The sequence below is a fragment of the Pleurodeles waltl genome, chromosome 2_2 (assembly GCF_031143425.1).
Source record: "Pleurodeles waltl isolate 20211129_DDA chromosome 2_2, aPleWal1.hap1.20221129, whole genome shotgun sequence".
NCBI classification, from domain to species: Eukaryota; Metazoa; Chordata; class Amphibia; order Caudata; family Salamandridae; genus Pleurodeles; species Pleurodeles waltl.
In genome coordinates, this window is record NC_090439.1 from 1,028,053,296 (window position 1) to 1,028,078,697 (window position 25,402).

Consider the following 25,402-nt stretch of genomic DNA (forward strand, 5'->3'; position numbering starts at 1 on the left):
AGACCTAAACACGCCCTTAAATTTAGTATTTAAGGGCTCCCCTGAACCTAAGAATTTAGATTCCTGCAACTAACAAGAAGAAGGACTGCTGAGCTGAAAAACCCCTGCAGAGGAAAAACAGAAGACACCAACTGCCTTGGCCCCAGACTTACCGGCCTGTCTCCTGCCTTCCAAAGAAACCTGCTCCAGCGACGCTTTCCAAGGGACCAGCGACCTCTGAATCCTCTGAGGACTGCCCTGCTTCGAAAAAGACAAGAAACTCCCGAGGACAGCGGCACTGCTCCAAAAGAACTGCAACTTTGTTACAAGGAGCAGATTTAAAGACCCCTGCAACTCCCCGCAAGAAGCGTGAGACTTGCAACACTGCACCCGGCGACCCCGACTCGACTGGTGAAGAACAACCAACTCAGGGAGGACCCTCCGGCGACTCTACGACTGTGAGTAACCAAAGTTGTCCCCCCTGAGCCCCCACAGCGACGCCTGCAGAGGGAATCCCCAAGCTCCCCCTGACCGCGACTGTCTGAACTCCATTTCCCGACGGCTGGAAAAGACCCTGCACCCGCAGCCCCCAGCCCCTAAAGAAACTGAACTTCTGTGCAGGAGTGACCCCCAGGAGGCCCTCTCCCTTGCCCAGGTGGTGGCTACCCCGAGGAGCCCCCCCCCCTTGCCTGCCTGCATCGCTGAAGAGACCCCTTGGTCTCCCATTGAAAACTAAAGGAAACCCAACGCTTGTTTACACACTGCACCCGGCCGCCCCCGCGCTGCTGAGGGTGTACTTTCTGTGTGGACTTGTGTCCCCCCCGGTGCCCTACAAAACCCCCCTGGTCTGCCCTCCGAAGACGCGGGTACTTACCTGCTGGCAGACTGGAACCGGGGCACCCCCTTCTCTCCATTGAAGCCTATGTGTTTTGGGCACCTCTTTGACCTTTGCACCTGACCGGCCCTGAGCTGATGGTGTGATAACTTTGGGGTTGCTCTGAACCCCCAATGGTGGGCTACCTTGGACCAAAAACTGAAACCTGTAAGTGACTTACTTACCTGTTAAAACTAACAATAACTTACCTCCCCCAGGAACTGTGAAAATTGCACGAAGTGTCCACTTTTAAAACAACTTATTGTGTTTTATGTAAAAAGTATACATGCTAAAGTAATGATTCAACGTTCCTAGAGTACTTACCTGCAATACCTTTCAAATGAGATATTACATGTAGAATTTGAACCTGTGGTTCTTAAAATAAACTAAGAAAAGATATTTTTCTATAACAAAACCTATTGGCTGGATTTGTCTCGGAGTGTGTGTTCCTCCTTTATTGCCTGTGTGTATGTACAACAAATGCTTAACACTACTCCTTGGATAAGCCTACTGCTCGACCACTCTACCACAAAATAGAGCATTAGTATTATCTCTTTTTGCCACTATCTTACTTCTAAGGGGAACCCTTGGACTCTGTGCATGCTATTCCTTACTTTGAAATAGCACATACAGAGCCAACTTCCTACACAGATCATCAGGTTCCTGACGACCTACAAAAAAGGACTGCCCAGCTGAAACTCCCGTCAGAGAAGGAAGACGACAACTGCTTAGGCCCCAGCCCTACCGGCCTGTCTCCAACTTAAGAGAACCTGCACCAGTGGCGCATCCTGCAGGCCCTGCAACCTCTGCCGACTGAGAGGACTGCCCTGCAACTACAAAGGATCAAGAACTCCCGTGGACAGCTGAGCTGTCCAACCAAAGAAAGAAGAAACCGTCTTTAAAGGGACTTTCAACTCACTCCAGAAGCGTGAGTCTCTACCACTCTGCACCCGACGCCCCCAGCCCATGTCCAGAGAAACCAATGACCCAAAGAGGACCCCCAGGCGACTTAGACTATGTGTCCACCCTGAGCTGACCTCTCTGCACCCCCACGCCGCCGCCTGCAGAGTATCCCCCCCCCCCCCCGAACCGCAACTGCCTTGGAGGAAGATTTCCGATGCCTGGAGAAGCACTGCACCCGCAGCCCCCAGGCCTGTGAGAAACCGACCCCCAGTGCATCAGTGACCAGCAGATGGCCCTCACCCTTGCCCAGTCAGTGGCTGGCCCGAGAAGCGCCGTTGTGACCTGCCTGCAACGTCTGAGTGACCCCCGGGTCCCTCCATTGAATCCTATTGCAAGCCCGACTCCCTGTTTGCCTACTACACCTGGCTGCCCCTGTGCCGCTGAGGGTGTGTTTTGTGTGCCTACTTGGTCTAGTGTTGTTGGACCGCCAAGCTCATTGCTCTCTGTAATAGTGGAATACCACAAACCGTATGAAAGGGTGGCCCTTTTTGGACCCTGTGCCTCAGGTCATTCTTACTACAGATGCATCACAGACCGGTTGGGGAGCTCATCTCCACAACTTCTCAGTGCACGGCCTGTGGAATATCACTCAACAGTCCTTACACATTAGTCACCTGGAATTGCACGCAGTCTACCTAGCAATAAAGGCGTTCCTTCCACTCTTACAATGCAAAGTAGTGCTAGTACATACAGACAACATGACTTCCGTGTAACTAATTTCAAAAACAGAGGGGGACATGTTCAGCTGTCTCATCTTGCACAGACAATGTGGAAATGGGTAATTCATCACCACATTCACATAGTGGCACAGTATCTCCCAAGAACGGACAATCAGTTGGCAGATCTACTCAGCAAGGTGCAGCAACAAGTCCATGAAAGGGAACTCCACCCGCAAGTCCCCCAGCAGTAGTTTCTAAAGTGGGGAACAGCTCAAATAGACCTAGTCGCCACTAAGCAAAACTGACAAAACTTTGCATCAAGGTGCCCTCAGTCCAACGGCAATGCTCTATGGATGAGTTGCTCAGAGATATTTGCGTATGCTTTTTCACCTCTCCCACTTCTTCCTTTTCTATTTCGCAAACCCAAACAATCTTCCCTCACCAGATTCTGTAGCTCCCATGTGGGCACGTCAGCCATGGTTCACAACACTTCTGAATCTCTTCCTAATTCCACACCAGTAGCTCCCCAACAGGCCGGACCTTCTAACACATAATCAAGGACAAACAAGACATCCAGACCCTAATTCTCTCAACCTCGCAATATGGCTCCTGAGGTCATAGAATTTGGATATTTACAACTACCGCAAGAATGTATGGACATTCTTAAAGCAACGCGTAGACCAACAACTAGACAATGTTATGCAGCAAAGTGGAAACTCTTTCTCTGCTACTGCAAACCGAAAAACATTGCCCCTTTCAAACCAACTGTGCAACAGATTGTTTGTTACTTATTGCATTTAGGAACAACTAATTTGACTTACCCTTCCATTTGCCTTCATTTAGCAGCTATAGCTGCATATCTTCAAAATAGACAACATACTTCTTTATTTAAGGTTCCAGTCCATAGGGCATTTAAGAGTAATTCCACCAAGGGCGCCTACGGCACCATCCTGGAACCTTAATATTGTTCTCACAAGGCTAATGGGTCCTCCTTTTGAGCCACTTCATTCCTGTCCTTTACAATTCTTATTATGGAAGGGAGCTTTTTCTAGTGGCTATCAATTCCCTTAGACGTGTCCGTGAGCTCCAGGCTTTAACCCTGGAAGAACCATTCTTCCAGATTCAGAAAAAAGGTAGTGCTTTGAACTAATCCTAATTTCCTACCAAAGGTAGTTTCCCAGTTTCTTATCAATTAATAGAACTAAGAGTTTTCTTTCCCCAACCGGACTTTGTGACAAAAAGGGCTCAACACACTTGAGATGTAAAAAGGGCTCTTTTGCATTATATAGACAGAACCAAACAGTTCAGGAAAACTGAACAACTTTTTGTGGCCTTATTAATGACCCACAAAGGAAACCCTGTATCAAAATATAGTACAGCTAGGTGGATAGTCAAGTGTATTCAAACTTGGTATGTTAAAGCAAAATTAAATGTTCGATGGCATCTGTCGCTGTAGATACACATGGTATGCATGAGCTCGCCATCTGGTGTTGGGTCGGAGTGTTACAAGTTGTTTTTCTTCGAAGAAGTGTTTTCGAGTCACGGGACCGAGTGACTCCACCTTCTGTGCTCATTGCGCATGGGCGTCGACTCCATCTTCGATTGTTTTCTTTCCGCCATCGGGTTCGGACGTGTTCATGTCGCTCCGAGTTTCGGAACGGAAAGATAGCTGAAGACGGAAGATTTTCGACGGTATCGTTGCGATCCGGTTAGAGATAGACACATACGACGACGCGTTGAACATCGAAGCGCTTCGGTGCCCTTCGGGGTAGATTTCGGCACCCCGTCGGGGCCTAGTCGGCCCGACCGCGTGGAGGACAACGCCGATGGATCGGACCCCGTTTCGATTCTGCCCCGAATGCCACAACAAATATCCTTATACGGACCTGCACTCGGTCTGTAATCTGTGCCTGTCACCCGAGCACAGTGAAGAATCCTGCGAGGCCTGTCGGGCGTTCCGGTCCCGAAAAACTCTGCGCGACCGTCGAGCGAGAAGACTGCAGATGGCGTCCACGCCAAAAGAGCGTCGACAGTTCGAGACAGAAGAAGAACAGGAGGAATCCTTTTCCATCCAGGATTCAGACTCCGACGAGCTACACTCTACAAGAACTGTGAGTAAGACGTCGAGATCAAACCTTAAAAAAGGAAAAAAGGCCCAGGGGACGCCACTGCCAACCGGCCATGGCTCCACCCAAATTCTCGGTGACCAACAATCGGCACCGAAAAAGGCCCATTCAGTGTCGAGATCGTCCGACTTCGGTCGAGACACCGGCACGCAGCCTCCTCGGGACCGAGAGAGTGCTAAACAGAAGCATCGACACCGAGAGTTCGGTGTCGACACCGATCGACGCCGAGACAGTGGCGCCGAAGACCATAGAGGCCAAGAATTTTCGGCACAGAAAAAGAGGAAGGTTACCTCGGAGCCGAAAAAACAATCGACAGGGCTTTCGGAGCCGAAAAAAAGCGACATCAGACCCTGTTTCTGGCTCCTATACCGAAGAGCATTCTATGTCTTCTCAAATGAAGAAACATAGATTTGAACAAGAACTGCAATCCACTGACGTGGATCACACGCAAAAGCGTATCTTTATTCAGCAGGGGACTGGGAAGATCAGTACCCTTCCACCTGTCAAACGAAAGAGAACGCTTCAGTTTACTCCTCAGCAAGAAACAACACAAAAGGTAACACCTCCTCCCTCGCCTCCACCTGTAACTCCGGCTTCGCCAACTTACACCCCGTCACATTCGCCAGCTCACACCGCCATGAGCCACGACGACCAAGATCAGGATGCGTGGGACTTGTACGACGCACCAGTGTCTGATAACAGCCCAGACACGTACCCAACTAGGCCATCACCACCGGAAGACAGCACAGCCTACTCACAAGTGGTGGCTAGAGCAGCTCTATTCCATAATGTGGAACTACACTCGGAACAAGTAGAGGATGATTTTTTATTTAACACCCTCTCCTCAACCCACAGCTCCTACCAAAGCCTGCCGATGCTCCCAGGCATGCTACGCCATGCAAAGGACATTTTCAAGGAGCCAGTTAAAAGTAGGGCAGTGACGCCTAGGGTGGACAAAAAGTATAAGGCGCCTCCTACGGACCCTGTCTTCATCACCTCTCAGCTGCCACCAGACTCTGTGGTGGTAGGGGCTGCCAGAAAACGGGCAAACTCACACACTTCTGGGGATGCACCTCCCCCAGATAAAGAAAGTAGGAAGTTCGATGCAGCCGGGAAGAGGGTTGCTGTCCAAGCAGCAAACCAGTGGCGCATCGCAAATTCACAAGCGCTGCTAGCGCGATACGACAGAGCCCACTGGGATGAGATGCAGCATCTCATTGAACATCTCCCAAAAGATCTGCAAAAAAGAGCAAAACAGGTTGTTGAGGAGGGTCAAAACATTTCCAACAATCAAATACGCTCCTCCATGGATGCAGCAGACACGGCCGCAAGAACCATTAATACGTCGGTTACCATCCGTAGGCACGCATGGCTCAGAACGTCTGGATTCAAGCCAGAAATTCAGCAGGCAGTGCTTAACATGCCAGTAAACGAGAAACTTCTGTTCGGTCCGGAGGTCGACACAGCTATAGAAAAGCTCAAGAAGGACACTGACACTGCCAAGGCCATGGGCGCACTCTACTCCCCGCAGAGCAGAGGATCTTATAACACCTTCCGCAAAACACCTTTTAGAGGAGGGTTTCGGGGTCAGGCCACACAAGCTAGCACCTCACAGTCCGCACCGCCCACCTACCAGGGACAGTACAGGGGAGGTTTTCGGGGCCAGTATAGAGGGGGGCAATTTCCTAGGAATAGAGGAAGATTTCAAAGCCCCAAAACCACTACCAACAAGCAGTGACTCACACGTCACTCACCCCTCCCACACAACACCAGTGGGGGGGAGGATACATCAATATTACGAAGCATGGGACAAAATAACTACAGATACATGGGTCCTAGCAATTATCCAACATGGTTATTGCATAGAATTCATGCAATTCCCTCCAGACATACCACCAAAATCACAAAATTTATCAAAATACCATTCACAACTTCTAGAGATAGAAGTTCAAGCACTACTGCAAAAAAATGCAATAGAATTAGTACCAAGCACACAAATAAACACAGGAGTTTATTCACTGTACTTCTTGATACCAAAAAAGGACGAAACACTGAGACCAATTCTAGACCTCAGGGTAGTAAACACATTCATCAAATCAGACCACTTTCACATGGTCACACTACAAGAAGTGTTACCATTGCTCAGAAAACACGACTACATGACAACCCTAGACCTCAAGGACGCATATTTCCATATACCAATCCATCAATCACACAGGAAATATCTAAGGTTTGTATTCAAAGGAATACATTACCAATTCAAAGTATTGCCTTTTGGTTTAACAACCGCTCCAAGAGTATTCACAAAGTGCCTAGCAGTAGTCGCTGCACACATCAGAAGGCAGCAAATACATGTGTTCCCGTATTTAGACGACTGGCTAATCAAAACCAGTTCGCTCACACAATGCTCAAACCACACAAATCAAGTCATACAAACCCTCTACAATTTAGGGTTCACCGTCAACTTTGCAAAATCAAACATTCTGCCAAGCAAAGTACAGCAATATCTAGGAGCCATAATAGACACGACAAAAGGAGTAGCAACGCCAACTCCACAAAGGATCCACAATTTCAACAGGGTCATTCAACACATGTCTCCAAACCAAACAATACAAGCAAGAACAATACTACAGCTCCTAGGCATGATGTCCTCATGCATAGCCATTGTCCCAAACGCAAGACTGCACATGAGGCCCTTACAACAGTGCCTAGCCTCACAGTGGTCTCAAGCACAGGGTCACCTTCTAGATCTGGTGTTGCTAGACCGCCAAACTTACCTATCGCTTCTATGGTGGAACAGTATAAATTTAAACATAGGGCGGCCTTTCCAAGACCCAGTGCCACAGTACGTAATAACAACAGATGCTTCCATGACAGGGTGGGGAGCACATCTCAATCAACACAACATAAGAGGACAATGGAACATACATCAAACAAAACTGCATATAAATCATCTAGAATTATTAGCAGTTTTTCAAGCACTAAAAGCTTTCCAACCAATCATAACCCACAAATACATCCTTGTCAAAACAGACAACATGACAACGATGTATTATCTAAACAAACAAGGAGGAACACATTCAACGCAGTTAAGCTTGTTAGCTCAAAAAATATGGAAGTGGGCAATCCACCATCAAATTGGTCTAATAGCACAGTTTATTCCGGGGATCCAGAATCAGCTGGCAGACAATCTCTCTCGAGATCACCAGCAAGTCCACGAATGGGAAATCCACCCACAAATTCTGAACACCTACTTCACACTCTGGGGAACACCACAAATAGACTTATTTGCAACAAAAGAGAACGCAAAATGCCAAAACTTCGCGTCCAGATACCCACACAAGCAATCCCAAGGCAATGCCCTATGGATGAACTGGTCAGGAATATTTGCTTACGCTTTTCCTCCTCTCCCTCTCCTTCCTTACCTAGTAAACAAATTGAGTCAAAACAAACTCAAACTCATTTTAATAGCACCAACGTGGGCAAGACAACCCTGGTACACAACACTGCTAGATCTGTCTGTAGTACCACACATCAAACTGCCCAACAAACCAGATCTGTTAACGCAACACAACCAACAGATCAGACACCCGGACCCAGCATCGCTGAATCTAGCAATCTGGCTCCTGAAATCCTAGAATTCGGACACTTACAACTTAGCCAAGAGTGTATGGAAGTCATAAAGCAGGCCAGAAGGCCATCCACTAGACACTGCTACGCAAGTAAGTGGAAAAGATTTGTTTGGTACTGCCATCATAATCAGATACAACCACTAGAGGCAACTCCGAAACATATAGTAAATTACTTGCTCCATTTACAAAAAGCAAAGCTAGCCTTCTCTTCTATTAAAATACACCTTGCAGCAATATCTGCATACCTGCAAACTACATATTCAACTTCCTTGTATAGGATACCAGTTATCAAAGCATTCATAGAAGGGCTTAAAAGAATTATACCACCAAGAACACCACCTGTTCCTTCATGGAACCTAAACGTGGTTCTAACAAGACTCATGGGCCCACCCTTCGAACCCATGCACTCTTGCGGAATACAATTCCTCACCTGGAAAGTTGCCTTTCTCATCGCCATTACATCTCTAAGAAGAGTAAGTGAAATTCAAGCGTTCACAACACAAGAGCCTTTTATACAAATACATAAAAATAAGGTCGTCCTACGACCTAATCCAAAATTTTTACCAAAAGTTATTTCTCCATTCCATCTAAATCAAACGGTAGAATTACCAGTATTCTTCCCACAGCCAGATTCTGTGGCTGAAAGAGCACTACATACATTAGATGTCAAAAGAGCATTAATGTACTACATTGACAGAACGAAGAACATCAGAAAAACTAAACAGCTATTTATTGCATTCCAAAAACCTCATGCAGGTAACCCAATATCAAAACAAGGTATAGCCAGATGGATAGTTAAATGCATCCAAATCTGCTACCTTAAAGCAAAAAGACAACTGCCCATTACTCCCAGGGCACATTCAACAAGGAAAAAAGGTGCTTCAATGGCCTTTTTAGGAAACATCCCAATGCAAGAAATATGTAAGGCAGCCACTTGGTCTACGCCTCACACATTCACCAAACACTACTGTATAGATGTGCTATCCGCACAACAAGCTACAGTAGGTCAAGCTGTATTAAGAACTCTATTTCAGACAACTTCTACTCCTACAGGCTAAACCACCGCTTATGGGGAACTAACTGCTTACTAGTCTATGCATACCATGTGTATCTACAGCGACAGATGCCATCGAACTGAAAATGTCACTTACCCAGTGTACATCTGTTCGTGGCATCAGTCGCTGAGATTCACATGGACCCACCCACCTCCCCGGAAGCCTGTAGCAGTTCAGAAGTTACCTTCAATTTTGTACATTTGTATATATATTACTTAATCCTTTAATAGGTACATACTTACATTTTTCATTGCGCGGGCACTATTACTATAGTACAACTCCTACCTCACCCTCTGCGGGGAAAACAATCGAAGATGGAGTCGACGCCCATGCGCAATGAGCACAGAAGGTGGAGTCACTCGGTCCCGTGACTCGAAAACACTTCTTCGAAGAAAAACAACTTGTAACACTCCGACCCAACACCAGATGGCGAGCTCATGCATACCATGTGAATCTCAGCGACTGATGCCACGAACAGATGTACACTGGGTAAGTGACATTTTCATTACCTCTCACACCTAGAGTGCACACTACTAGAAAGAAGGGTGCTTTAATAGCTTTCATAGGGAGCATAATTATAGCAGATATTTGTAAAGCAGCTACATGGTCTACACCTCATGACTCTACATAACACTATTGTGTAGATGTACTAGCAAGGCAACAATCTAATGTGGGCCAAGCAGTACTTAGGAAACCTTTCCAAACAATTGCAATCCTGCTTTATCGAGGGACTGCTTTTCAGTCTATGCACAGCATGTGTATCTGCAGCCACACATTGAACGGAAAATGTTACTTACCAGTAGACATCTGTTTGTAGCATGTAGTGCTGTAGATTCACATCCGCCTTTCCTCCTCCATGGATGCCTGCGGCAGTTGCAATTATATAATATGTAAATATTGTATATACATAGTTACTCCAGTATTGGAACTTTCATAGATTCACATGCTTGAATCATTCCCAGTTGTCGAGATGGGAGTCCCCGTTACCTTAGAAAAGATAATGTCCTAAAAGACATAACAGCAATAACATTAAAACTCTACATTTAAGCAATCTATCCAAGTCCTTATGTAAAAAGGACCAAACTTGAGCTTCAGCCAATCAGAGTGCCCCACCCTTTAGAACCCTCCTGAGAGAAGCTCCAGTACCTCAGATTTTCTACTGCACGTCATGCTAGGGAGTCTCCTCTGAGTTCTGCTCAGTTTGTTCTTGTGGAAGAAGATTTAGTCACTATATCTGAATTTCCTTATGCTTATGGAGTGTTTCTGATTTACACTCATACTTTCTGCAGCCTGGTATACCAGCATAATGTCTGACAGAGAAAGCAAAAGTCTCTTTAGAGCCTGCAGCACATGTGGGAAGAAAAGGCTCCATTCAGAAGACCCTCATACAGATTGTATATATTGCCTCTATCCTGATCATTCTGCTATGGACTGTAAGGTATGTTGTACCTTTTCCTCAAAGGCTCCAGAGGATAGAGAGGGGGGATTGTTTATATTGCTCCAGAAGCTTAAGTCAAGAAAAAACAGTGAGTAGTCTTCATGGTCTTCTAAGAGGTCTCAAAAGAAGCAAAGATCACCTCATTCTGAAAAGGGTTCAAAACAAACCTCAAAGAGTTTCAAAAAGACTTCACAGGGGTCTGGTGTAGGCCGCAGTCTCTCAGGCCCACCTCAGGAGAGAAGTTCCTCCTCTAAGACCAAGGCATCGTCCTTCACATCAAAGGAGGTGCCTAAACCTTCCTCAGAGCCTTCTATGCCTCCTCCAAAGGCTCTGACGGTGTTCAGAAAGCCTTCTTCAGCTCCTGAAGACAGACCGCCGACCACGATTGCACCGTCGACTAAGTCGTCGATGAGAACTTACACAGCGGCTGCATTGACAGCGGAGACGGTAACCAGTCTTTCAATGGTGGCTTCCTGCTCGCCGACGACATCCACATTGACGGTAACAAAATCTAGGCCGTTGACGTCGAAGATCAAAATGTCAACGACCACGATGATTCAGACGACGGCTCTGTTGATGACACCATCGTTGACGAGGATTCCTTCGTCTAAGCTGTCGGCGGCGACACCGTTGATGGGAGCAGTAGGACTATTGAACACAACTTCGCTGACGAGGAGAAAAACAGTCTTTTTCAGGAAGAGGAGATATCACTCCAAGAGCTACTTCCCCAAGTAAGGTTACACCATTAATTTCTACTCATCTTTTGGAGGAAGATTCTGATGATGATGGGCCGTTTGAGGCAGCCCATAGCCCTTCACAACTCCATGTTAAGTGTCCAGAGGATGAAGAGGAGTATTATCAAGAGTATTAATCTCCTAGACAGGATTCATATGTACCAGAAGACCTGGTCTGTGTCCCAAGTTCCCTTATATCTGATTTACAATTTGTTATCAGATTACAAAAAGAGGTTTCCATCAGCGCCACAATCGGACATTCAGACGGCGCCTCCTCCCTCGAATCCTGCCACTCCAGTGCCACAGCCTAGGTTATCTCCTAGATCGGTCAGAAGTACTCCACAAAGGTCTTTCATACAGGTTATTGACTCTTCAGATGAAGAGAGAGAAGGAGAGTTGCAGGATGCGAATTCAGATTGGGACAGCTATATATTGCCGACCCCCTTATCTCCATCGCCTACTCCGGTGGATTCTCCCCCAGGAGATATTGGGGGTTTCGAGCAGCGAAGAGATTTGCGTTGCCCATGCCATCTAAGCAGATTGGACCTCCCTTTTGATAGGGAGGCTCTTTTCGGGAAAGCATGTTGATGAGGCCCTACAACCCATCAAAACAGACACAGACACTGTAAGGTCCTTAGGAACCCTTCAATTTAAAAAATGCCCTTTTGTGCCTCCAGAGGTCGAGGAGTTTCAACATGTCGAGGGGGTTACCAGAGCTTTCGCTACCCCTCCTATGCTACACAGCAGTTCCGACAGCAATACTCCCAAAGGCAACCACCTCAGGCATCCTATTCCAGACTCCCTCCTAGGGGTAGACCGCGTCAGAGCAAGAGGGGGTCAGACGTCAATGACATGTTCCAGGCTCTGGCTACAACCTTACCACAAAGCCAGAAGATAGGGAGAAGGATATCACACTTCTATCGGAAGTGGGAACAAATAACATCAGATCAGTGGGTTTTAAACATTGTTCGATTTGGCCTTACTTTAGAGTTCTTTCTATGCCCTGTGTTGCTGTTGCTGTGTGTTTGGGGTTAACTTGAACCCTCAACGGTGGGCTGCCTATGCCCAGGAGACTGAACTTGTAAGTGCTTTACTTACCTGAGAAACTAACAAATACTTACCACCCCCAGGAACCGTTGATTTTTGCACTGTGTCCACTTTTAAAATAGCTATTTGCCTTTTTTGCCAATATGTGTACCTTACTGTTTGAATTCAAAGTTCCATACTTACCTGTGTCAAGTACCTTACTGTTAGAAATGGGGTCTCTAGTTGGCAGTCAGTTTGCACCCTGTCCAAGTAGGGACCCTCACTCTAGTTAGGATAAGGGAGATACCCACTCAGATAACCCCTGCTCACCCCCTTGGTAGCATGGCACGAGCAGTCAGGCTTATCTCAGAAGCAAGGATTTGCACATAACACACAGTAATAAGTGAAAACACTACAAAAGGACACCACAGTTTTACAAAAAAACCAATATTTATCTATATAAAACAAGATCAGGTACAATAAGAATCTGTAAGGAAATGCCTCCTTGGCATGGTTACCCCCTGAATTTTTGCCTTTGCTGATGCCAAGTTATGATTTGAAATATGTGCTGAGGCCTGCTAACCAGGCCCCAGCACCAGTGTTCTTTCCCTAACCTGTACCTTTGTCTCCACAATTGGCACACCCTGGCATCCAGGTAAGTCCCTTGTAACTGGTACCCCTGGTACCAAGGGCCCTGATGCCAGGTAAGGTCTCTAAAGGCTGCAGCATGTCTTAAACTACAGTTCCTTGAAGTCGATAGCTTCACCTGGCGTCGTGATCAACAAAACCAACAGTTCAGGCTGGCCTCGGCGTCGCAGGCCAGCTGCGGTGTCGGGAAGACCCACAAACAGTACCTTGGATTCGCAGGGCGTCGTGATCCTCGCGGTGAGCTTCGGTTCCGGAGTCGGTGCAGGAGTCATCGGGCCCTTGAAGTCACGCACCTCGGGGATCGAACTCTGGGCTGATGAAATCTGGTGCGATGGCGGGGATGGCGTCAGGGCTGCGGGACGATGCGACGTGCAGTGCCCACAGGTCACAGTGCAGGCAACGGCTCGGTGACGGCGTACAGCGGCATCAGTGAGACCAGGGTTGCGGTCTGAAGCGGGGCGGTGCAATGTGCGGTGTCCACAGGTCACGGTGAAGGCAGCGGTGTCGTCGTTGCGGAAGTGCTGTAGTCTGTAGGCCCAAGCCAGTGGTGCGGGACGGAGCCTCGTGACCCTCACGAGCGGTGTTCACAGGCCACGGTGCAGGCAAGGATGCCTGGTGACGACACTGGAGCTGATGGTGCTGGCGTCGGTGGACCGGGGCTGCGGGACGGTGCTTTGTGCTCCTCACAAGCGGTGGCCACAGTGCAGGCAGCGGCGCCGGTGTCAGCAGAAGCGACGTCGTCGGGGGTGCCCAGGCTGCGGTGTGAGTAGCGGCTCGGTGAAGTTGTCCGATGACGTCGGTGAGACCAGGGTCGCAGTGCGAAGCGGGGCAATGCGACTCCGGGAGGCGTCGGCAGGTCACGGTGCAGGCCAGCGGCGTAGTTGGTGGCGTCGCAGTGGTTTCTCCTCTTGGACAGCACAAAACACACAGTTCCCAGTGCTGCAGGTCGAGGAAACTGAAGTCTTTGGTGTCCCTGAGACTTCCAACAGGAGGCAAGCTCTACTCCAAGCCCTTGGAGAATTTTCTCAAGCAGGACAGACAGCAAAGCTCACCCTTTGAACTCTTTTCAGTCACAGCAACACAGCAAAGGGTCAGTACTCCTCCTTCAGCTCTTCTCCTGGGCAGAGGTTCCTCTTGATTCCCAAAAGATTCTAAAAGTCTGGGGTTTTGGGTCTTCTTCTTATACCCAGTTCTGCCTTTTGAAGTTGGCAAACTTCAAAGCAAAGTCTCAAGTGTTTGCAAGATCCTTCCTTGTCCAGGCCAGGCCCCAGACACTCACCAGGGGGTCGGAGACGGCATTGTGTGAGGGCAGACACAGTCCTTTCAGGTGTGAGTGACCACTCCTCCCCTCCAGCACAGATGGCTAATCAAGATATGCAGGCTACACCCCAGCCCCCTTTGTGTCACTGTCTAGAGGAGAGGTGTGAACAGCCCAACTGTCAAACTGACCCAGACGGGGAATCCACAAACGGGCAGAGTCACAGAATGGATTAAGCAAGAAAATGCCTACTTTCTAAAAGTGGCATTTTCAAACTAACAATTTAAAAACCAACTTCACTAAAAAATGTATTTTTAAATTGTGAGCTCAGAGACCCTAAACTCCAAATTTGTATCCGCTCTCAAAGAGAATCTGCGCTTTAAGGATATTTAAAGGCAGCCCCCATGTTAACCTATGAGAGGGATAGGCCTTGCACAGTGAAAACCGAATTTGGCAGTATTTCACTGTTAAGACATGTAACACACACTAGTATATGTCATACCTTAAACATACACTGCACCCTGCCCATAGGGCTACCTAGGGCCTAACTTAGGGGTGCCTTACATGTAGTAAAAGGGAAGGTTGAGGCCTGGCAAGTGGGTACACTTTCCAAGTCGAATTGACAGTTTAAAACGGCACACACAGACACTGCAATGGCAGGTCTGAGTCATGTTTACAGGGCTACTAATGTGGGTAGCACAACCAGTGCTGCCAGCCCGCTAGTAGCATTTGATTTACAGGCCCTGGGCACCTCTAGTGCACTTTACTAGTAAATCAAATATGCCAATCATGGATAAACCAATCAACAGTACAATTTATATGCTGGTAAAGTGCGCAGAGACAATAAACCAGCAAAACAGACCTAAAAAAATAGGAGGAAGAAGGCAAAACGTTTTGGGATAACCCTGCAAAAGGGCCATTTCCAACACTTACAATTTATGTACTTACCTAAATTCTGAATCTTGTGGTTCTAAAATAAATTAAGATTTTTTTTTTTTTCTTTATAAAAACCTATTGGCCTGGAGTTAAGTCTTCTCATTTATTGCCTGTGTGTGTACAACAAATGCTTAACACTGCCCTCTGATAAGCCTACTGCTCAACCACACCACCACAAAATAGAGCATTAGTATTATCTAATTTTGCAACTATCAACCTCTATGGGGAACCCTTGGACCCTGTGCACATTATCTCTCACTTTGAGATGGCTTATAGAGAGCCAACTTCATACAGCAGGAAAATATTACTAATTAAAAGTACTCCTCTTTGGAGTCATAACTGCCCAAAGTGTGTTCACATAGTGTCTGACAGTAGTCCCAGCTCACTTCCACAGACAAAATATCCACATATTTCCATATCTGGACGACTGGCTCATCAAAGCCAGTACCCTCAAACGTCTGCATCACACCCAAGTCACTGTAAACTTGCTTCATCAGCTAGGCTTCACTATCAATATCCGAAAGTCTCACCTAGTTCCTCTTCAGGGTCAGCTCTATCTCGGGTCGTTCTGAATACGCAACTGAGACTAGCCTAACCCAATGCAGCAAGGATACAGAATTTTCAAAATCAACACTCCCATTTTCACCCCAGTGTACAGGTCACACTAAAATGTGTCATGGGGCTTCTAGGCATGATGTCCTTTAGCACTGCCATTGTGCCCCGTTCATATCTTCTCATGCATCCATTGCAGGGGTGTCTTTCACGCCAGTGGTCTCAGGCACAGGGTCATCTTGAGGATCTAGTGTTGGTATACAGCCACACCCATCACTCTCTGCAGTGGTTGAACCAAACTAGTCTCTTACAGGAATGGCCTTTCCTAGACCTTAGGCCACAGATCATTCTAACAACAGACATTTCTCAGACAGGTTAGGGTACTCAGCTTCAGGATCTCACAGTCCAGGGTCTCTGGGATCCCACACATCGTACTATGCACATCAATTACCTAGAGCTTCTGGATGTTCACTTAGTGCTCAAAGAATTCATGGTTCACTTTATCAACAAAGTAGTCCTGATACGCCAATGACAACTATGTTCTATATGCAGAAACTTGGGGGGGGGGGGGGGCACTCTACAACTGTCTCGCCTTCTGCAGACAGTTTGGCACTGGGCTTTCGCCATATTATTCACCTGGTATAGGAACACCTCCTAGGAACACACAACAGTTTTGCTGACGTTCTCAGCACGATGCTGGAACAAGTCCATGAATGGGAATTCCACCCTCTAGTCCTGTTTCCCTACATCCAGAAGTGGGGGTTTCCACACATAGACCTTTTGCAACAATAGAAAATGCTAAATGCCCCACTACGCCTCCAGGTTCTCACACCCTCAGATCACAGCCACTGCTCTGTGAATGAACTGATCAGTGATATTTGCCTATGCTTTTCCAACTTTCCCTCTCCTTCTGTGTCTGGTTCAGAAGCTCAGGCAAACAACATCCCTCACGTTGATACTTGTGGCTCCCACGCAAGCCAGGCAGCCATGGTTCACCATTCTGCTAGAACTATCTGTGGTTCTTCATGAGAAGCTTTCCCTCAACCCGGACCTGCTCACTCAAAGCCATGGTCAAATCAGGCACCTTAATCCCAAGGAATGAAATCTTGCGATATGGCTCTTGAAATCATAGAGTTTGGATACCTTAAAGTACCTCAAAAATGCATTGATTTTCTTAAGGAGGCACGTAAACCTACTACTAGAGCTGTTATGCAGCAAAATGGAAACATTTTGTCTGCTACTGTCTATCCAAACAGTGGGACTCTTTCACAGTATCAGTGCAGGGTATTCTTCTGTACCGTCTTCATTTGCACAAAGCAAACTTAGCATACACTCCCATAAGGTAACATTAGGCACCTGTAGCTGCTTACCTTCAAAACAGACCGCATTCTTCTCTTTTCAAAATCTGTCATTAAAGCTTTTATAGAAGGACTTAAGAGAGTGATTCCACCAAGGACACCCCAAGTACCTTCTTGGAACCTTAACATTGTTCGGACTAGACTCAACATTCTGGGCATGTAAGTAAGCTCCAGGCCATAACCCTGCACAAATCTTTTTTCCATATACATAAGGAGAAAGAAGTTGTTCGCATAAATCCATAATTTGTTTACCGAAAGTTGTATCTAAGTCAAACTATTGAATTGCCAGACTTTTGTCAGCACTTTGATTCTGTTGCTGAAAGAGCCCTGCACACATTAATTGGTAAGAGAGCACTTGGGTTCTAAATTGATAGAACTAAAACATTTAGGAAAATGAAACCAATTTTTGTTGCCTTCTCTGCTCCACATATAGTTAATCCTATTGCTAAATTCCGCATAACAAGATGAATTGTTAAATGTATCCAGACGTGCTATGCTAAAGCCAAAATACCATTACCTGTATCTCCTGGAGCACACTCCACTCTCAAAAAAGGGGCAACTATGGCTTTTTTAGGTAACATTCCCAAAGCTGGCATATGTAAGGCAACTACCTGGCCTAAACCACACACCTTCACTAGATATTATTGTCTGGATGTTTTAGCATGCCAACAAGCTAACGTAGGTCAAGCAGTGCTTCGTACACTATTCCAGACCACTGCAACACCCACAGGTTAGCGACTGCTTTTGAGAGGCACTGCGTTAGTCTGTGCAGAGCATGTTTATCTACAACCCCACATGCCATCAAATGAAAATTGTTACTTGCCCAGTATGCATCTGTATGTGGCATGTAGTGCTGTAGATTCACATGCATCAACCGCTTCCCTGGACATGTAGTGCTGTAGATTCACATGCATCAACCCGCCTCCGTGGACACCGGTGGCCATTGCAGTTTTTTCCATGCATTCATATGCATGGTCATCTCATTTCTTACTCGCACTACACTCCATTCTTACCCATCTGCGGGAAAGCAATCTGACAATGGAGTTGATGCCCATGCGCATTACCAGCAAGAGGGCTCACTATACCTCATGATTTGAAAGACTTTTGGAAGAAAACCTTGCAACCTTCCAAACTCAACACTAGATGGCAGAAGTATGCAGAGCATGTGAATCTACTGCACTACATGCCACAAAGGAATGCTTAAAGGGTAACATTTTTCTTTACTGTAGTGATTTGCAGTGCTTGCATTGTTACACTGGACAATGAATTAATATGTTGCCTATCAGAATCATATTACAGTGCCTTGTTGCAAGAGTTTCATGCCTATTATAATCTTTGTTTATAGCACCTTTATCCCAAGTATCTGCCTTACGTTTGGAGCTGCCTTTGAATAACAATTTGAAGTTACCCAAAGTGAGCAAAAAGAAAAGGTCCTCAGCATCGATGAGTTCAGATGGCACCGATGCAACTATCCCTGTTTCAGTTAAGGAAAAAACTGTTGAAAACCTACAGGAGAAAATGTCAAAGAAGGTGATTGAGAAGGACAAGCATTCTGAAGTTGGTAAACTACAGTGTTTTTTGTTTTTTACTATTTTTGTTTTACTATTTGCCCATTCTGTATACATCTGTCATAGATTTACATTTGGGGCACATGATACATTTGAATTTAATTTTAAAAGATCCGATATGACTTTGGCAGACTAGAAATGCGTGATTCTTGCCTGTGTTTTAAGCATGCGTCCTGCTATATGGATTCCCCCTTCTTTTGGGACTTTACCTATTAGAAGGATAGCGTTTAAACGGATGAGTGCAGTGAACACTCATTAAATCTTTCACACTCCTAAAATGAATGGATTCCGAATGTTTCCTCTATTACTGTACCGATCTTTCCATTTAGATAGCATCACCGCTTTTTCTGTAGGGCAGCTAAGACTTCCATTGTGTGTGCCGGCCGAGCCCTGTTTTTTAAAATATGGCACTCATCATAGATAATGTAACTCAGTTTTGTTGGAATTTTACTTCTATCATTTATCTGTTATGTACCATGAAAAATTGTGAGATGTTTGCCAATATTATCCACGTTATGTTGCATGGGGTATTTTCGAAATTAAATACATCATGAAGAATCGTGTATAAATGACCTTGTGGATCAAAAAGTATAAATTCTGAAACTGAATACAAATCTTAATGAGCCTGGTGCAATAGTGATTGCTCAGCGAAATCTTGTATTGTGGCTCTGGATCTTGTAACTAATGGATGGAATGATGTGTCTTCAGAGACACTTCACTTGCAATAAATATATATAAGTTCGATGGCATCTGTCGCTGTAGATACACATGGTATGCATGAGCTCGCCATCTGGTGTTGGGTCGGAGTGTTACAAGTTGTTTTTCTTCGAAGAAGTGTTTTCGAGTCACGGGACCGAGTGACTCCACCTTCTGTGCTCATTGCGCATGGGCGTCGACTCCATCTTCGATTGTTTTCTTTCCGCCATCGGGTTCGGACGTGTTCATGTCGCTCCGAGTTTCGGAACGGAAAGATAGCTGAAGACGGAAGATTTTCGACGGTATCGTTGCGATCCGGTTAGAGATAGACACATACGACGACGCGTTGAACATCGAAGCGCTTCGGTGCCCTTCGGGGTAGATTTCGGCACCCCGTCGGGGCCTAGTCGGCCCGACCGCGTGGAGGACAACGCCGATGGATCGGACCCCGTTTCGATTCTGCCCCGAATGCCACAACAAATATCCTTATACGGACCTGCACTCGGTCTGTAATCTGTGCCTGTCACCCGAGCACAGTGAAGAATCCTGCGAGGCCTGTCGGGCGTTCCGGTCCCGAAAAACTCTGCGCGACCGTCGAGCGAGAAGACTGCAGATGGCGTCCACGCCAAAAGAGCGTCGACAGTTCGAGACAGAAGAAGAACAGGAGGAATCCTTTTCCATCCAGGATTCAGACTCCGACGAGCTACACTCTACAAGAACTGTGAGTAAGACGTCGAGATCAAACCTTAAAAAAGGAAAAAAGGCCCAGGGGACGCCACTGCCAACCGGCCATGGCTCCACCCAAATTCTCGGTGACCAACAATCGGCACCGAAAAAGGCCCATTCAGTGTCGAGATCGTCCGACTTCGGTCGAGACACCGGCACGCAGCCTCCTCGGGACCGAGAGAGTGCTAAACAGAAGCATCGACACCGAGAGTTCGGTGTCGACACCGATCGACGCCGAGACAGTGGCGCCGAAGACCATAGAGGCCAAGAATTTTCGGCACAGAAAAAGAGGAAGGTTACCTCGGAGCCGAAAAAACAATCGACAGGGCTTTCGGAGCCGAAAAAAGCGACATCAGACCCTGTTTCTGGCTCCTATACCGAAGAGCATTCTATGTCTTCTCAAATGAAGAAACATAGATTTGAACAAGAACTGCAATCCACTGACGTGGATCACACGCAAAAGCGTATCTTTATTCAGCAGGGGACTGGGAAGATCAGTACCCTTCCACCTGTCAAACGAAAGAGAACGCTTCAGTTTACTCCTCAGCAAGAAACAACACAAAAGGTAACACCTCCTCCCTCGCCTCCACCTGTAACTCCGGCTTCGCCAACTTACACCCCGTCACATTCGCCAGCTCACACCGCCATGAGCCACGACGACCAAGATCAGGATGCGTGGGACTTGTACGACGCACCAGTGTCTGATAACAGCCCAGACACGTACCCAACTAGGCCATCACCACCGGAAGACAGCACAGCCTACTCACAAGTGGTGGCTAGAGCAGCTCTATTCCATAATGTGGAACTACACTCGGAACAAGTAGAGGATGATTTTTTATTTAACACCCTCTCCTCAACCCACAGCTCCTACCAAAGCCTGCCGATGCTCCCAGGCATGCTACGCCATGCAAAGGACATTTTCAAGGAGCCAGTTAAAAGTAGGGCAGTGACGCCTAGGGTGGACAAAAAGTATAAGGCGCCTCCTACGGACCCTGTCTTCATCACCTCTCAGCTGCCACCAGACTCTGTGGTGGTAGGGGCTGCCAGAAAACGGGCAAACTCACACACTTCTGGGGATGCACCTCCCCCAGATAAAGAAAGTAGGAAGTTCGATGCAGCCGGGAAGAGGGTTGCTGTCCAAGCAGCAAACCAGTGGCGCATCGCAAATTCACAAGCGCTGCTAGCGCGATACGACAGAGCCCACTGGGATGAGATGCAGCATCTCATTGAACATCTCCCAAAAGATCTGCAAAAAAGAGCAAAACAGGTTGTTGAGGAGGGTCAAAACATTTCCAACAATCAAATACGCTCCTCCATGGATGCAGCAGACACGGCCGCAAGAACCATTAATACGTCGGTTACCATCCGTAGGCACGCATGGCTCAGAACGTCTGGATTCAAGCCAGAAATTCAGCAGGCAGTGCTTAACATGCCAGTAAACGAGAAACTTCTGTTCGGTCCGGAGGTCGACACAGCTATAGAAAAGCTCAAGAAGGACACTGACACTGCCAAGGCCATGGGCGCACTCTACTCCCCGCAGAGCAGAGGATCTTATAACACCTTCCGCAAAACACCTTTTAGAGGAGGGTTTCGGGGTCAGGCCACACAAGCTAGCACCTCACAGTCCGCACCGCCCACCTACCAGGGACAGTACAGGGGAGGTTTTCGGGGCCAGTATAGAGGGGGGCAATTTCCTAGGAATAGAGGAAGATTTCAAAGCCCCAAAACCACTACCAACAAGCAGTGACTCACACGTCACTCACCCCTCCCACACAACACCAGTGGGGGGGAGGATACATCAATATTACGAAGCATGGGACAAAATAACTACAGATACATGGGTCCTAGCAATTATCCAACATGGTTATTGCATAGAATTCATGCAATTCCCTCCAGACATACCACCAAAATCACAAAATTTATCAAAATACCATTCACAACTTCTAGAGATAGAAGTTCAAGCACTACTGCAAAAAAATGCAATAGAATTAGTACCAAGCACACAAATAAACACAGGAGTTTATTCACTGTACTTCTTGATACCAAAAAAGGACGAAACACTGAGACCAATTCTAGACCTCAGGGTAGTAAACACATTCATCAAATCAGACCACTTTCACATGGTCACACTACAAGAAGTGTTACCATTGCTCAGAAAACACGACTACATGACAACCCTAGACCTCAAGGACGCATATTTCCATATACCAATCCATCAATCACACAGGAAATATCTAAGGTTTGTATTCAAAGGAATACATTACCAATTCAAAGTATTGCCTTTTGGTTTAACAACCGCTCCAAGAGTATTCACAAAGTGCCTAGCAGTAGTCGCTGCACACATCAGAAGGCAGCAAATACATGTGTTCCCGTATTTAGACGACTGGCTAATCAAAACCAGTTCGCTCACACAATGCTCAAACCACACAAATCAAGTCATACAAACCCTCTACAATTTAGGGTTCACCGTCAACTTTGCAAAATCAAACATTCTGCCAAGCAAAGTACAGCAATATCTAGGAGCCATAATAGACACGACAAAAGGAGTAGCAACGCCAACTCCACAAAGGATCCACAATTTCAACAGGGTCATTCAACACATGTCTCCAAACCAAACAATACAAGCAAGAACAATACTACAGCTCCTAGGCATGATGTCCTCATGCATAGCCATTGTCCCAAACGCAAGACTGCACATGAGGCCCTTACAACAGTGCCTAGCCTCACAGTGGTCTCAAGCACAGGGTCACCTTCTAGATCTGGTGTTGCTAGACCGCCAAACTTACCTATCGCTTCTATGGTGGAACAGTATAAATTTAAACATAGGGCGGCCTTTCCAAGACCCAGTGCCACAGTACGTAATAACAACAGATGCTTCCATGACAGGGTGGGGAGCACATCTCAATCAACACAACATAAGAGGACAATGGAACATACATCAAACAAAACTGCATATAAATCATCTAGAATTATTAGCAGTTTTTCAAGCACTAAAAGCTTTCCAACCAATCATAACCCACAAATACATCCTTGTCAAAACAGACAACATGACAACGATGTATTATCTAAACAAACAAGGAGGAACACATTCAACGCAGTTAAGCTTGTTAGCTCAAAAAATATGGAAGTGGGCAATCCACCATCAAATTGGTCTAATAGCACAGTTTATTCCGGGGATCCAGAATCAGCTGGCAGACAATCTCTCTCGAGATCACCAGCAAGTCCACGAATGGGAAATCCACCCACAAATTCTGAACACCTACTTCACACTCTGGGGAACACCACAAATAGACTTATTTGCAACAAAAGAGAACGCAAAATGCCAAAACTTCGCGTCCAGATACCCACACAAGCAATCCCAAGGCAATGCCCTATGGATGAACTGGTCAGGAATATTTGCTTACGCTTTTCCTCCTCTCCCTCTCCTTCCTTACCTAGTAAACAAATTGAGTCAAAACAAACTCAAACTCATTTTAATAGCACCAACGTGGGCAAGACAACCCTGGTACACAACACTGCTAGATCTGTCTGTAGTACCACACATCAAACTGCCCAACAAACCAGATCTGTTAACGCAACACAACCAACAGATCAGACACCCGGACCCAGCATCGCTGAATCTAGCAATCTGGCTCCTGAAATCCTAGAATTCGGACACTTACAACTTAGCCAAGAGTGTATGGAAGTCATAAAGCAGGCCAGAAGGCCATCCACTAGACACTGCTACGCAAGTAAGTGGAAAAGATTTGTTTGGTACTGCCATCATAATCAGATACAACCACTAGAGGCAACTCCGAAACATATAGTAAATTACTTGCTCCATTTACAAAAAGCAAAGCTAGCCTTCTCTTCTATTAAAATACACCTTGCAGCAATATCTGCATACCTGCAAACTACATATTCAACTTCCTTGTATAGGATACCAGTTATCAAAGCATTCATAGAAGGGCTTAAAAGAATTATACCACCAAGAACACCACCTGTTCCTTCATGGAACCTAAACGTGGTTCTAACAAGACTCATGGGCCCACCCTTCGAACCCATGCACTCTTGCGGAATACAATTCCTCACCTGGAAAGTTGCCTTTCTCATCGCCATTACATCTCTAAGAAGAGTAAGTGAAATTCAAGCGTTCACAACACAAGAGCCTTTTATACAAATACATAAAAATAAGGTCGTCCTACGACCTAATCCAAAATTTTTACCAAAAGTTATTTCTCCATTCCATCTAAATCAAACGGTAGAATTACCAGTATTCTTCCCACAGCCAGATTCTGTGGCTGAAAGAGCACTACATACATTAGATGTCAAAAGAGCATTAATGTACTACATTGACAGAACGAAGAACATCAGAAAAACTAAACAGCTATTTATTGCATTCCAAAAACCTCATGCAGGTAACCCAATATCAAAACAAGGTATAGCCAGATGGATAGTTAAATGCATCCAAATCTGCTACCTTAAAGCAAAAAGACAACTGCCCATTACTCCCAGGGCACATTCAACAAGGAAAAAAGGTGCTTCAATGGCCTTTTTAGGAAACATCCCAATGCAAGAAATATGTAAGGCAGCCACTTGGTCTACGCCTCACACATTCACCAAACACTACTGTATAGATGTGCTATCCGCACAACAAGCTACAGTAGGTCAAGCTGTATTAAGAACTCTATTTCAGACAACTTCTACTCCTACAGGCTAAACCACCGCTTATGGGGAACTAACTGCTTACTAGTCTATGCATACCATGTGTATCTACAGCGACAGATGCCATCGAACTGAAAATGTCACTTACCCAGTGTACATCTGTTCGTGGCATCAGTCGCTGAGATTCACATGGACCCACCCACCTCCCCGGAAGCCTGTAGCAGTTCAGAAGTTACCTTCAATTTTGTACATTTGTATATATATTACTTAATCCTTTAATAGGTACATACTTACATTTTTCATTGCGCGGGCACTATTACTATAGTACAACTCCTACCTCACCCTCTGCGGGGAAAACAATCGAAGATGGAGTCGACGCCCATGCGCAATGAGCACAGAAGGTGGAGTCACTCGGTCCCGTGACTCGAAAACACTTCTTCGAAGAAAAACAACTTGTAACACTCCGACCCAACACCAGATGGCGAGCTCATGCATACCATGTGAATCTCAGCGACTGATGCCACGAACAG

At 46.3% G+C, this 25,402-nt stretch overlaps 1 protein-coding gene across 4 annotated transcripts in view; it reads left to right on the top strand.

The window, feature by feature from the left end:
* Positions 1 to 25,402, top strand: part of PHF20L1 (PHD finger protein 20 like 1) — a 764,530-nt gene that overhangs the window by 278,321 nt on the left and 460,807 nt on the right. For all 4 annotated transcript variants that reach the window (XM_069220776.1, XM_069220778.1, XM_069220775.1 and 1 more), the window contains one exon: positions 18,584 to 18,799. In XM_069220776.1, the coding sequence (XP_069076877.1) occupies positions 18,584 to 18,799 (216 nt within the window). The remainder of the gene's footprint in view (positions 1 to 18,583; positions 18,800 to 25,402) is intronic.